Source organism: Diceros bicornis, chromosome 9 (assembly GCF_020826845.1).
Source record: "Diceros bicornis minor isolate mBicDic1 chromosome 9, mDicBic1.mat.cur, whole genome shotgun sequence".
In the NCBI taxonomy this organism is placed as follows: domain Eukaryota; kingdom Metazoa; phylum Chordata; class Mammalia; order Perissodactyla; family Rhinocerotidae; genus Diceros; species Diceros bicornis.
The window spans coordinates 25,677,346-25,690,885 of NC_080748.1; the positions used below are offsets into that span (position 1 = coordinate 25,677,346).

Consider the following 13,540-nt stretch of genomic DNA (forward strand, 5'->3'; position numbering starts at 1 on the left):
TAGTAAATGTCTTTCTTTTTGGGGTTCGGGGGAGTATACAGACTGACAACAGAGATCCTTCTAACCTTAACGCACCAGAAATTAACAAAAAAGCAACCTCTTAAAGCCTAGTGTCGTGGCACATACAAAATGGGCTCCTAGCCATGCGAGAAAGTATCGAAGGGGCAAAACTGTCAGGGAAGGGTAATAAGACACAGTAAATTAATGGTAATTCTGGCCAAATGGTAAAAGGGATCCTTTGGCAAGAAGAATAAAGGAGGAAACAAACAAAATACGACAAAAGCAATATTTGTAGCTAGGTTGCAAAAATGTGACGTTTCACAAGAATTCAGCTTTCAAATGCTGTAAAACTAATAATTCACAAGTCAATAAAGAATATTGGTCTCTCTGACGGCTGAAAGTTCAGGTTAGAGATAAACTGGCTGAGAGACCATTCTATTCTTCTAACTTAAAATTGCTTTCTCCAAAGGCCGAGCGAAGTGGCTGACCAGAACTATAAAATTACAATACAGCTCCCCTCTACTGACTTCCTCTATCAAAACTGCATCCCTGAACTCTAGATGAAATAAATACAGCAAGATACAAAACCTAAAGATATATTTATTCCCCTCACATTTAACTCTTTCCCATGAGAAAGGATAAGCACACCAAGTAAGCTTGGTGGGGTGACCCCCCACTGCTAAGGCCTCCCACATATATTACATTATATGTAACTTGCCTGAGTCGGCTCCTAGACAAACCCAATAACTGAAATTCAAGGTCTTTCAACTAGTCTTATTGATGTTATATCCTAGCTTTCTATTTTTTTCTTCCCAACATGTTTATTAAAACCTGGAAAAAACCTGACCACATTTTCTCAATAAAATAGTATAAAAACTCATTTTCCATACCATCTGATTAAAATTTTCCATCTCCCTTTTCTGTCGCAGTCTCATGACAGTCAAAAGAAGCGTATTTGGCAAAATTTTAGGAAGCAAGATAACAAAAGGTACAACTCAGAAAAGAAATTTGTGCTAGTATGGGTAATGGCAAATAATATTCTCTTATATTAGTATCAGGACTTTAGACCTTTAGGCCCTGTCAAAACTTTATTTTTAAAATTAAACACTTTCATAACATTGGGTTTTTTTTTTTTTTTTAATGAAATCTTTGTAGTTTCAGCCAGGTATTCACCTTAAAGTTTAGGAAAAACTAAAATAAAGAGAAGCCCCAGTCTGGGTGATTATATTAATGACCATATAATGTAAAGGAGGAAAAGCTCAAGAGATATAAGCCCCAGACAAAGGAAACTCAAGAGACAACACCAACCTCAAGAGTCAATAATTAAGTGGATTAGAAGGAAATTGGCTACTTGTATTTCTTTGTCCATAGGTAGTCAAAAAGATATTGCTCTTGCTTTTTTAAAAAATGTAGCTGAGAGGAGGCATTCTCAAAATACTTCTATTTGGGGGAAAGTTTCCTCATTTCTATTACTTACATCTATAACTCTTTCATTTTATGACTAATTTATTTTCTGTCCTTTGCTGAACGGTTAAACTTTGCTCAAATAAACACGACTTTCATTGAACATTAAGCCATGGATTTCAATCACACTGACTGCTTTACAATGTTAAAGGCATTATTTGGCAGGAGACGCTAATCTTCGTAAGATGTTCTGGTGGGAACTTTAAAACTACATAAACAATGGTACTTCCGTGAATAAAATTTCAGGTGTTAAAGGCATCCTGGTAAAGTTAAATGTAGGATCCTATGATAAAAGGGCCTTGAATAGAGCTCCTTGAATAGTGCTTCAAGGTGCACCACAAAGCAAAGATTTAATTCATTTACTTCATGGACGCTATTTCATTCAGCCCTGTTTGTCACAAGATAATATTTATTAGGTTTACAATATTCAACCCATGCTTTACTTATTAAGAACACTTATATTTAGGACTTCAATTGCCTAGCATTAAAAAACATTTTTTGTTTAAATAAAACATTTTATGTATTCTACTAATCATTTGTTTTCTTTTACTCTAGTCTGAGTAACAGCAGCAAAATAACAGTGAATTAGCAGTGGTCACTTTTTCTCCCAGACAAATTTTAAGTTATAACTACAAGTTTAAGATCTAAGAACAGTAAATTTTAGGGCCGGCCCGTGGCTTAGCGGTTAAGTGCGCGCGCTCCGCTGCTGGCGGCCCCGGTTCAGATCCCGGGCGCGCACTGACGCGCCGCTTCTCCGGCCATGCTGAGGCCGTGTCCCACATACAGCAACTAGAAGGCTGCGCAACTATGACATACAACTATCTACTGGGGCTTTGGGGGAAAAAATAAATAAATTAAAAAAAAAAGAACAGTAAATTTTAAAATACTCTGTCATATGAAAATCAAATATGAGTATGCTAAGGAAATCCTGTAATTACTCAGAATAATTAATATCTGTTACCTTTAGTTTGGATAATCTATATTTTCCTTCATTTCTGTCAAAAATCGAAAGTTTCTTGCCATCTTTTCCTCTTAGTAAATACAGAAGATCAGATTATGTTATTATTTTTGAAAATGTAAACAGTAAAAACAAATTGTTTTTATAATGGTTCCATAAAATAACCTATACCAAAAAGAAACCAACAAAGGAGCAATATACTTCACAATTAGGAACAAGGAGTTATTTGAAATAAGGTATAAATTAAAACAATAAGATAAGCATTTCCCAATTATACACATATCCCCCAGTATGCCAAGAAACTCTCCCAATTGATGTTGTCTAAAAGTCACCAAAACAATCACTACCTCATGAAAACAGAACTGCCAAATTCATTATTTTAAATATCTTTCTATCACTAATCTATTCACAGGAATTTCCCCCCAAACTTCAATAAACCCAGCAGAAGAGGTGAGAACACAAGAACCAGCTCCACAGTCTTAGATTATCGAAAGGTCTCCTTTGACCTCACTAATAGGAAAATTAAGGTTTGTAATTTGCATACAAAATAACTCATTTCCATCCCAGATATAAAGCATATGAACATATTAATCATTTTTGTGTGTGTGTGTGAGGAAGATTAGCCCTGAGCTAACATCTGTTGCCAATCATCCTCTTTTTGCTGAGGAAGATTGGCCCTGGGTTAACATCCGTGCCCATCTTCCTCTACTTTATATGTGGAGCACCTGCCACAGCATGGCTTGATAAGCGGTGCGTAGGTCCGCGCCTGGGATCCAAACCAGCGAACCCTGGGCCACCGAAGCAGAGCATGTGAACTTAACCACTACACCACCAGGCCGGCCTCTTTATTAATCATTTTAATTTTCTAAATCCTCAATTTCAAGTTATCTGTTGCTGTAAGATAACAGTCCCCCAAAATCGGAAAAGGAAATCAATCCAGCCACAACCTTAGAAATTAGCCAATCTTTCCTAATCCCTCTGGGTTAGGATCAGCAATGACAGTATATATTGCTAAACACCAAGAACCTGAGAGTACTTTACAAATACTTATTTGATACATCTCATGACCAAAATATTTTTGCAAATTTGAGATCAAAGAGAATGAACAGTTTATCTGTCAGGATTCAGAGCAGGGAAATGTAAAGGACTTGCCCGAAGAGATTCAGCAAATTGGTAGCAAAAATGAAAATCAAAATCCAGTTTCCCACCCAGGCACAGATTCTAATCTACAATTTTGAGAACTCCAATCTTAAACAATGCATATTTTTGGGTGACTCTAATGTAAACAGTAAGATTATGTTCAAATTTCATCTCTATTTGTCTTAACTAAGATAATTTATTTAATGCATTCCCTACCTCATTTCACAAAGAATTTGTAATGGCTAAAAAGCAGATACAATAAAACCAAACAATAGAAATAAACAAAAAGTCATGACTAAGAAAAATATATATAAGAACAGAGAGAAAACTAGAATAAAGATTTGTTGGGAAATGTAATAGTTTCCATGTTTCACGTTATCCATAAGGACCAAGTCCTAGGTCCTTAGGGCTGTTCCTCCCAACCTTTTTCGTCTCATGATACATATAGAAAATTTGATTTGAACAGCGCCTGGAGTAAATGGAAGAGATTGCTAGGGCCCAGATGACTGGATGTCCCCAGCCCAGCTACAGGGATCAGTTCTCGGGGCCTGTAATCCATTTGGATCATCCCAGTATACTGTAGCACAAAGGTTGGGCAGTTCTGCCTTAGAGAAAGCCAAGGGTTTCTGGCCCTCAGATCTTAAAAATATTCCCCCTTAGTGCCTCTTCAAAGCGGCAGTGAGCATTATGGTAGACAATTACTTCAAAACCAGCCATAAACTATTTCACATTTGTACACGTCGGTATGAGCTGAGGGCACAATGAGTGAAGGCTTTCTGCAGAGGGCTACCACAAAGTGGGAAAACTCAGAATACAGATGAATAATTGGATTGCATATCCTTCACGCCACCCACTATAAACAGCCTTTCTCTCAAATAGGCTTTTGATAAAAACCGGGAAGCAGACAGTTCAAAGCTATGTTTTTCAGTGAGGGCTAGAGTTCCTGTGCTTTAAAAGTCAGCTAAGCAGATAGTAAAGTGGCCACACTTGTATGAAAACTGAGCGGCCCAACCACAACGTCAGTGTGGGCAAATGCCATCGCACAAGGCCAAAGCAGAGAGCTGGAAATATGACAAAATAGGTCATTTTATTACTATGTTAGTGTGCTTTTTATTTGTAATTATCTCTGAAAAACTGTCTTCTGTTTTGCTTTAAGGACAAATTCATAAACACCTAGCAGCCAAACTAAATTCCACCCGCCTGCCCTGCAACAAGAGAACCCACAGAGGTTTTCCAATTGTCTAACACACCCTCAATCCTGAGGCTCTGGATCTCTCAGCCTCCTCTTCACTTCATCTTTGGCAGCCAAGTTGTTTTACCTATTCTCCACACTCAAGAGGAAAAGCTGGCAATAAAGGCCCAGACATGATACCCAATACATTAATAGAGTAAGAAAAATCTCCAACACCTGCTACCCTGGCTCCTGCTTGAGATCTCTCTCCTCCATTCCTTTGTCTGATGCCATGAATGGCAAGCCTAGTTGGTAAAGTAAATCTAAAATAACTCAACCATGAAAATAGGAATGCCTGTGCTTTTCATGTGTGTATTTTTTCTTTCTCTGTAATATAATGCAAATGTGGTGGTTGAAATGGTATCTATTAGAAGCCTGGAACAAATAATCACATTTATGGCTACAACTGAAACCTCAACTCTGTACCCTCAGGAAGGCAGCTCTCTGGTTTCAAGTTCAGGCAGGTCTCAGTGGGGTAGGTTGTAACTTGATCTTGTCATAGACAATAAGCAGCCACTACGTAAGATAAGTCAAGAGGGTATTATTTTTTAAAAGAATATTTGATAAGAAAATGCTCTTATTTCTCACTCATCCATAAAAATCAGCCTATAGGAAACTACAAAACAAGTCATCAGTCACCTCACATTCTCTATAGACAGTAGGGGTTTAAAATGGGCTTTCCTCCGGGAGCCTTTGTGACCATGTTCCCATTATGCCTACTTCCCATGTTATAACACTCCCCACACATCATGAGCGGTACTTATTTAGGTCTGTCTTCCCCACCAGACTGTACACACCATGCAGTCAGGAATCAACTGCCATATTTAACCAGTATATCCTTAGCACATTGCACAGTGTTTGGTACAGAAGAAACACTTAAAATTTGTTGAACTGTCAAAAGAAATTAAAGAAAACAGGATAAATATGTCTTTCTGCTTTCCTTCTTTACTTGCTCTCACTTTTCCAGACTATTTTTGGCTCAACACCCCAGTGGCACCAATAGGGACAACGCTCAGTTCTTTTTCTTTAAAGATCACAGATATCCAGGAGAAACTAAACAGAGAGGAATCAGGAGGTGTACAATCAGGGCTAGGCTGAGTCAGATACTTGCAGTTATCAGTAACAGCAACCCACTGGAGTGAACTTCAGCACCAATGGACATATCCAGTACAAGATGGGGTATCTCCTGAACTCAAAGGCAAGATCAGAGCCAGGCTTCTGGGTGTCAGGAGGAAGGGGAGGACAACATTCAGGCATCACTTGCTCAGACTTCTCTCCCTCTGGAGAGAGGTGGTCCTTCCTCCCTGATTCACACTTCCTTTTTTTTTTTTTTTTCAAAGATTGTATTTATTTATTTTTCCCCCAAAGCCCCAGTAGATAGTTGTCTGTCATAGCTGCACATCCTTCTAGTTGCTGTATGTGGGACGCCGCCTCAGCATGGCCGGAGGAGCGGTGCCTCGGTGCACACCCGGGATCCGACCCGGGGCCGCCGGCAGTGGAGCGCACGCACTTAACCGCTAAGCCACGGGGCCGGCCCCACACTTCCTTTTAAGTGGATCAGCTTTCACTGTTTCTTTATGCGCAGGAATGCCTCACAGCTGTAGGGTTTACATGTTCTCAGCTCAAGGGACCAGCCTTGCATTTCCTACTCCAAATTCTACATTCCTGGGAGAATCAGGTTGGCTCAGGGGCAAACAGCCTTAACCAGGAAAGTCTGGTTTCTCCTGGCTCCCTCCTAGAGGGGAAGCAGGAGCTTCTCAGAAAAGACAGAGTATGAGCACACCCCCAAAGCAGCGATCATGTTTTTGATCATGATGTGTCTGCTCCTCATCTCTCTCTTGTCTGCCACTCCCCCAAGCTCACACAGCCTCACCACACTCTGCCTTTCAGGCTCACTCCCTGCCTTCAAACTTAGCCTTCACTATTTATTCTTTCTCATCTAATGCCTTCCACTCGCTTCCCTCCATTAAACTTCAAATTCTTCTCAATATTACAGAACATTACTATCCTACCCAGAACATGACAAATACTATATTAAAAGGTATTTTAATTGACAAAATAAACAAATAAGCCAAATATTACATGTACAAGATATTTTCTTCTAGATTTGGAATACTACTTATTATATACCACTATAAATACACAATATAGTCATGTCTGTCTTGTGGTGTCGACATTATAGCCTCCAGATATACTGCACCTTTTCACTTATTTTGTAACTAATACCACATAACAGTTATTTAAGGATAATACTAGTAACCTCTTAACAAAACACTTTTCAATAGAAAGGACTTCAAAACAACTCCTTGGAAACTCACATCTATTTCAGGTTATCTAACTGACCAAAAATGTAGCTTATTTCCTTATGCAATAAGACTCTGCCTTTCTCAAATTAAACAAAACTTAAATTCTTGCTCAGAGATCAGTTAATATATCACCCAAATGCATACAATTCCTAGGAACACAAAAGCCAATTTCTAACCAATTATGACAAACATAGCCTTTTGTTCTTTTACCTCTCCATGGTGGTGGAATAATCCAACAATGAAAGAGTACAGAAACCCTCTTGACTTATGCACCCTGTTCATCTGCAAATGCCGGCACCTAGCTCAATGGCCTGTACACAGCAGGTGCACAGTAAATGTTTGATTGACTAGAATGTGTACTTATATCTATGTATTTACAAATAAATACTATATATGCATGAGGCTTTGCATGTATTCATATAAGCATGTGTAAATAGATTGGCATGTTGCCTATAATGCCACAAGACAATTTTCTCAAACTTTAAAGCACATTCAAATCATCTAGGGATCTTACTAAAATGCAGATTCTGATTCAGTAGATCTGGGGTAGAACCCAATATTTGCATTTCTAATAAGTTCTCAGGCGTCTCTGATGCTGCTGATCCACAGACCACATTTTAATAGCAAAGTAATCCCTTTTTACTCCCTTTAGTAGAAGGCCAAAGGCAAAGTATGCAAATAATTAGAGGGTCCTCCTTCTCAAAGTTGTGTTCAGTCATTAGGAAAATGGATGATAATGTTCTTAGAGAAACTCATCTTTATTATCGGATTCAAAGTCTTCAATAAGTATTTATTTATTGAGCACCAATGCCAGGTGCAGGAGCTACGGCAGCCTTTAGTCATTTTTGCCTACAGATTAATAACTGATGAAAATGAAACTACAGGCTTTTCTGTATTCTCAGTGATATTTATTATTAATGTTCACCTCAAGATGATTCCTTGCCCACCATCCTCAAGCCCTCATCATGCTGGCCAGGTCTGCCTCTCCTCCATCTTCACAGTCATGGGAGTTACAGGTCTCTGGGGTCAACTTTAACTTGCTGGGCTACAGACCTTCCCCATCTCTTCTAGCTGGATATTGTGTCAAGTTTGATGAAAAAGCAAGACCATAGGTAAGACTGGCTAGACCACTTAAAAATCAGGAAGAAAATCAATCAGAGAATTCCTTTCCCTTTCCATTTACCTAAGCCCTTATCACTGCCACAGCTTAAAAAGAAAGTTCACCTAGGGCCTTTGCTGTATAATGGTGTCTGCTGGAGACACAACACATAAGGGGAGAATATAAGTACTCAGAATTACAAAAGGTTTCTTCTTCCTTAATGTAGGGTTGAATACTTGGTACAGCTTCGTGCTTATCTATTTACCACAAAATTCTAAAGACATGCAAAACCTCAAAGATAATTTGAAAATCACAGAAAATCATTACATCCTTAATAATTCATTTTTTCATAAACAGGCAAAATTGTTGTTTAAGTTAGTACAGTATTCTTTTGCCAGAGGCATAAACTTAATCACATCTACAATTTAGCATGAATTTATTTTGGTCGTACATTGTGGCAATATTTCTCAAACCGGGATAGTTGTATCAAGGGAAGAGGTATACATTGCAGGAAGCCAGAGGGTATGTGAGCCCAAACAACAAACCTGAGGGATTTTTCTAGGGTGTCAATTTTAATTAAGATTTGAAGGAAGGGGAGTAAAGGAAATGTTTAATAATATAACTTATAATGAATTTAAATAATTATTTTATACTAAAATAAACATGGAATTGGATGCCCAAACTTCATTAATTTTAAAGATAAAAACAGTAGACTAAAAAGAAATTTCCTATTTTGGAGAGCCAGCTCTTCTCTCCCTGCAGGGGAACTTCTGCCAGTGCAAGAGTCTAAGAATCAGTCACGTCATTTTTAAAAAAATTATTTGAAAGATTCACTATCAGTGCAAGCATGTATTTCTCACATAAGATCTTGGGGAAATGAGACTGACTTCCAATTAGAATGTTTCAATCCTAAGCAAATCCTTTTGAGAACTGAATGTTCAACGTTGAATGTCTTGAATTTGAATAAATAATATAATAATAACGCAAGAACCAATTTACTTCACAAATGTAATCACTAGACAAAATTTTGAATTATCTAAGGAAGTACTTGACAGAAAAGTTAAACAAAAAGTTGGAAAAGAAAGAGAGATTGGGGCCAGCAACATGGCTTGGTGGTTGAGTGCTTGTGCTCCGCTGCTGGCCGCCCGGGTTCGGATCCCGGGCGTGCACTGACGCACCACTTGTCCGGCCATGCTGAGGCGGCGTCCCACATACAGCAGCTAAGAGGGGTGTGCAACTATGACATACGGCTGTCTGCTGGGGCTTTGGGGAGAAAAAGGGGAAAAAAAAAGGAGGAGGATTGGTGGTGGATGTTGGTTCAGGGCTGGTCTTCCTCAGCAAAAGGAGGAGGATTGGTGGTGGATGGTGGCTCAGGGCTGGTCTTCCTCAGCAAAAAGAGAAGGATTGGCATGGATGTTAGCTCAGGGCTGGTCGTCCTCCCAAAAAAAAAAAAAAAACAAGAGAGAGAGACTACTGTAATCAGAGAGTTTATGTGCTATAGTCCTTCTTCCATTAATCTTATTCAGAAACTGAATATATAGCCAATTTGGGAACAATTTTCTTATTTTACATACTGAGAGCTAAAATGACTTAATATGGTACTTCCCATTATAATGATAATCCCAATCCTCAGGCATCCCTACTCAAGAAGGAAATACAGAGAAGGCAATCTGGGAAGAAAGGGGAGTTGGGGTCCATGTCTGATTTTTAAAGACAGAGATCCAGATACTTACAAGGCATCGCATGGTATATGCTTGGCCAATATTGTCCGCTATCTCTCTTTAACCATACACGAACTGTCCTGCAACAGAAAAAAAGGTTTGTGTTAAATCACAGTAATTCTAGTCACGGGAAAATGTTAATAAAAAGAAACCAAACCTGTTAATGATATATGTCTTTATGTTTATATATCACATATATTAATTACATATAATATATATATCTTAACTATATATATTACATATACATATATACACACATCACTTATGTCTCTCTAAAGATCCTGTATTCCTTAAATTTAAGGTTTATGTACATTTAGAATTACATATGACTCTTTAAATATTATCATTATATATGTCTATATACACAAGTATAATAGTGATAGTGTTTGAAAATTATTATTTTTGTTGTTATTTTGCCTTTCCAAGTATATGACTGTGCCCTAGTCTGCTAGAAGCATTCATCTGCCTGGGGGGTTATTTGGCTTTACTAGTAAAGGAAGTGTTAAGAGAGAAAATGAAGCAATACTCAGCATCTGACACGCACAGAAGGATTACATAGTAAGTCCATAGTTTTACAGGCTATGCCATTGTCTTGAGAGAGTTTTTCCAAACGTGGTCAGGCAATGGTAAGCTCCCAGACTCAGATTTCCTGAGTTAGAGGGTTGGCCCTGGGGCCCACTATGGAACAGGGTAATACTGCAGCAAAGGCTATGAGTGAAGTTCTGGGCCAGCAGGCCAGATAGAGATGTGGCAGATACTCAGGAGAGCTCAGAGAGGAGGAGCCAAAGAGAGAATAAACTAGTCCAGGAGCACCACTATGTTCTTACCAACCAGAAAGGACCCACTATGAGTTACACCAGCCATGACATCATCTGCACATGTCAGCAAGGAAAACACAAGCAGGAGGTTATGGGACATTGCCCCAGGGACCAGAGGAAGTAGTGGACATCAAACCAAGGGGAATGAGCAGGTCTCCACTGCTAGGAGATCATATATGCCATACCTCTCACTCCATACCCTTTAACAATCCCAGGGTAAAAAGTAGACAAAGACTGAGCATTTTTATCTCAATGGGAGTTGGACACCACCTAAACAGACTATTTAAGTCATCATACTAGACTAAGTTTTAAATTGTGTTAACTTTTTTCCCCAGCTAATCAGTGGGTCTCCCACATGGAGTAGCAGGAAAAAGACTAGACCAACTACAGACACAGTAAAGAAATACCATTTTCTCTGCACAGCCACAGATACAATGTAGTGATATATAGTGACACCACTACATATACATGCAAAATTCCATCTTTTTGGTCAACTATCCTAATTTGTGAGATGGATAAGTACAATGGTAAATAATTTCTAAGAAGTAATTTGATACACACACTATTTATACACATATTAACCATCACTTAACCAAATTCTTTTAAAATATATGGCAGTACAACATTTTAATATGGAGATTATCTCAACAAGAATAAACACAGGAGTGACATCACAGAAAATGGCAACGTAGGAAGCTCCAGAATCAATCCCTATACCGAATCAATTATTGAGCTGGCAAGAACTGTCAGAACCACTATTTCAGAACTCTAAAGTCTAGTTGGACACTTGCAGCATCCACGGGAGTGCTTGATGAAGACAGAAGCTGGTATATGTCAGTGAATTTCACATTTTGCTAACAGCTACCATTATGCATGCCCCAACCTCGTAGCAGGCAGCTATGAGGACAGTGGCCCATGTTCATGGAGTGGCTTGCTGGTACCACGGCGAGAACCTCATCCTCCAAAATTTGGGAATGTGTATTTTGATTTGCCTGGCACTTCACTGAAAGACTAGCGAAAAGACTGGCCATTTTTCAATCCCTAGGGCTCTAGGGCTTCCATGGAAATGTCTGTCAAAAGAATTTAAAGAGACAGAAGACCTTTTTTTCCTTTATTAAATTCAGGCATTAAAAGAAATCACTGGTGGACCTCAAGGATAACAGAACAGAGACTTCAGTGATCACATACAACAAGGAATACAGTCTTTACAAAAATAGTTTGGAAAAGTCACTAAACAGACAACTGCAGCATTCAGCAAGTAACAACGGCAGCCGCTGAAGAGGAAGAAGAAAGTGTTTTTCAGAGTTATTGCATTACAATATTTAAAATATTCAGATTTAGGGCCGGCCCCGTGGCTTAGTGGTTAAGTGCGCGTGCTCTGCTACTGACGGCCAGGGTTCGGATCCTGGGTGCGCACTGATGCACCGCTTCTCTGGCCATGCTGAGGCTGCGTCCCACATACAGCAACTAGAAGCATGTGCAACTCTGACATACAACTATCTACTGGGGCTTTGGGGAAAAAAAAGGAGGAGGATTGGCAATGATGTTAGCTCAGAGCCAGTCTTCCTCAGCAAAAAGAGGAGGATTAGCATGGATGTTAGCTCAGGGCTGATCTTCCTCACAAAATAAAATAAAATAAAATATCCAGATTTAAACAAAAAGTTACAAAGTATACAAATAAACAGGAAATGACCCATTCGTACAAAAAAAAGAAAGTGACAGAAATCACTGATGAAGAAGCCCAAACATTGATTGCCCTCACTAAACAAAGACTTTAAATTAACTGTCTAAATATGCTCCAAGAGCTGAATGGAAACATAGACAAAGAACTAAAGGAAATCAGGACAAGGAAGTATGAACAAGTAGGGAATATAAATATAGAGACAGAAATTATAAAAGGGAATCAAATAGACATTCTGGAGCTGAAAAGTACAATAGCTGAAATAAATTCATTAGAGAAGTTCAACAGCAGGTTAGAGAAGACAGATGAATCAGCAAACCTCAAGATAGGACAACTGAAATTACCTAGTCTGAGTAGAAGAAAGAAAAAAGAATGAAGAAAAATAGACAGAGCCTAAGGGACCTATGGGACACCATTAAGAGTACCAACATATGGAGGAGAGAGAGAGAAAGAGGCAGAAAAATATTTGAAGAAAAATGGCTGAAAACTTCCCAAATCTGATGAAAGGTGAGAATCTATACATCCAAGAAACTCAGTGACCTCCAAGAAGGATGAATTCAAAGAGATTTATAAGAAACACATCATAATCTAACTGTTCAAAGCCAAAGAGAAAATCCTGAAAGCAGCAAATTTTTCCTCAGAAGCCTTGGAGGCTAGAAGGCAGTGAGATGATAATGTGTTAAAAGAAAAAAACTGTCAACCAAGAATTCTATATCTGGCTGAACTATGCACAAAGACTTCTATATCTGGCTGAACTATTCTTCAAAAATGAAGAATAAATTAAGACATTTCTAGATAAACAAAAGCTAATGAAGTTCATTGCTAGTAAACCTTTTCTACAAGAAATGCTAAAAAGAATTGTTCAGGCTGAAACAAGAGGACAGTATTGAAGCCATACAAAGAAATTAAGATCATTGGTAAGGCAATTACACAGGTAAATATAAAAGCCAGTATTATTGTGTGTTTTGTTTGTAACTCCTCTTTTTGTTTCCTATGTGAATTAAAAGGCGTATGCATAAATCAAGAATTTTAAGCCTATGTTAACGGGCACACAACATGTAAGGGTATAATTTGCAACAATAACAACAAAAGGCGGGGGGACAGAGCTAAATAGGAGCAGAG

At 38.6% G+C, this 13,540-nt stretch overlaps 1 protein-coding gene across 3 annotated transcripts in view; it reads right to left on the reverse strand.

Moving 5' to 3' along the window:
• The window catches only part of WDFY2 (WD repeat and FYVE domain containing 2), a 182,924-nt gene that overhangs the window by 93,502 nt on the left and 75,882 nt on the right, over positions 1-13,540 (reverse strand). For all 3 annotated transcript variants that reach the window (XM_058548108.1, XM_058548110.1, XM_058548109.1), the window contains exon 2: positions 9,932-9,999. In XM_058548108.1, the coding sequence (XP_058404091.1) occupies positions 9,932-9,999 (68 nt within the window). The remainder of the gene's footprint in view (positions 1-9,931; positions 10,000-13,540) is intronic.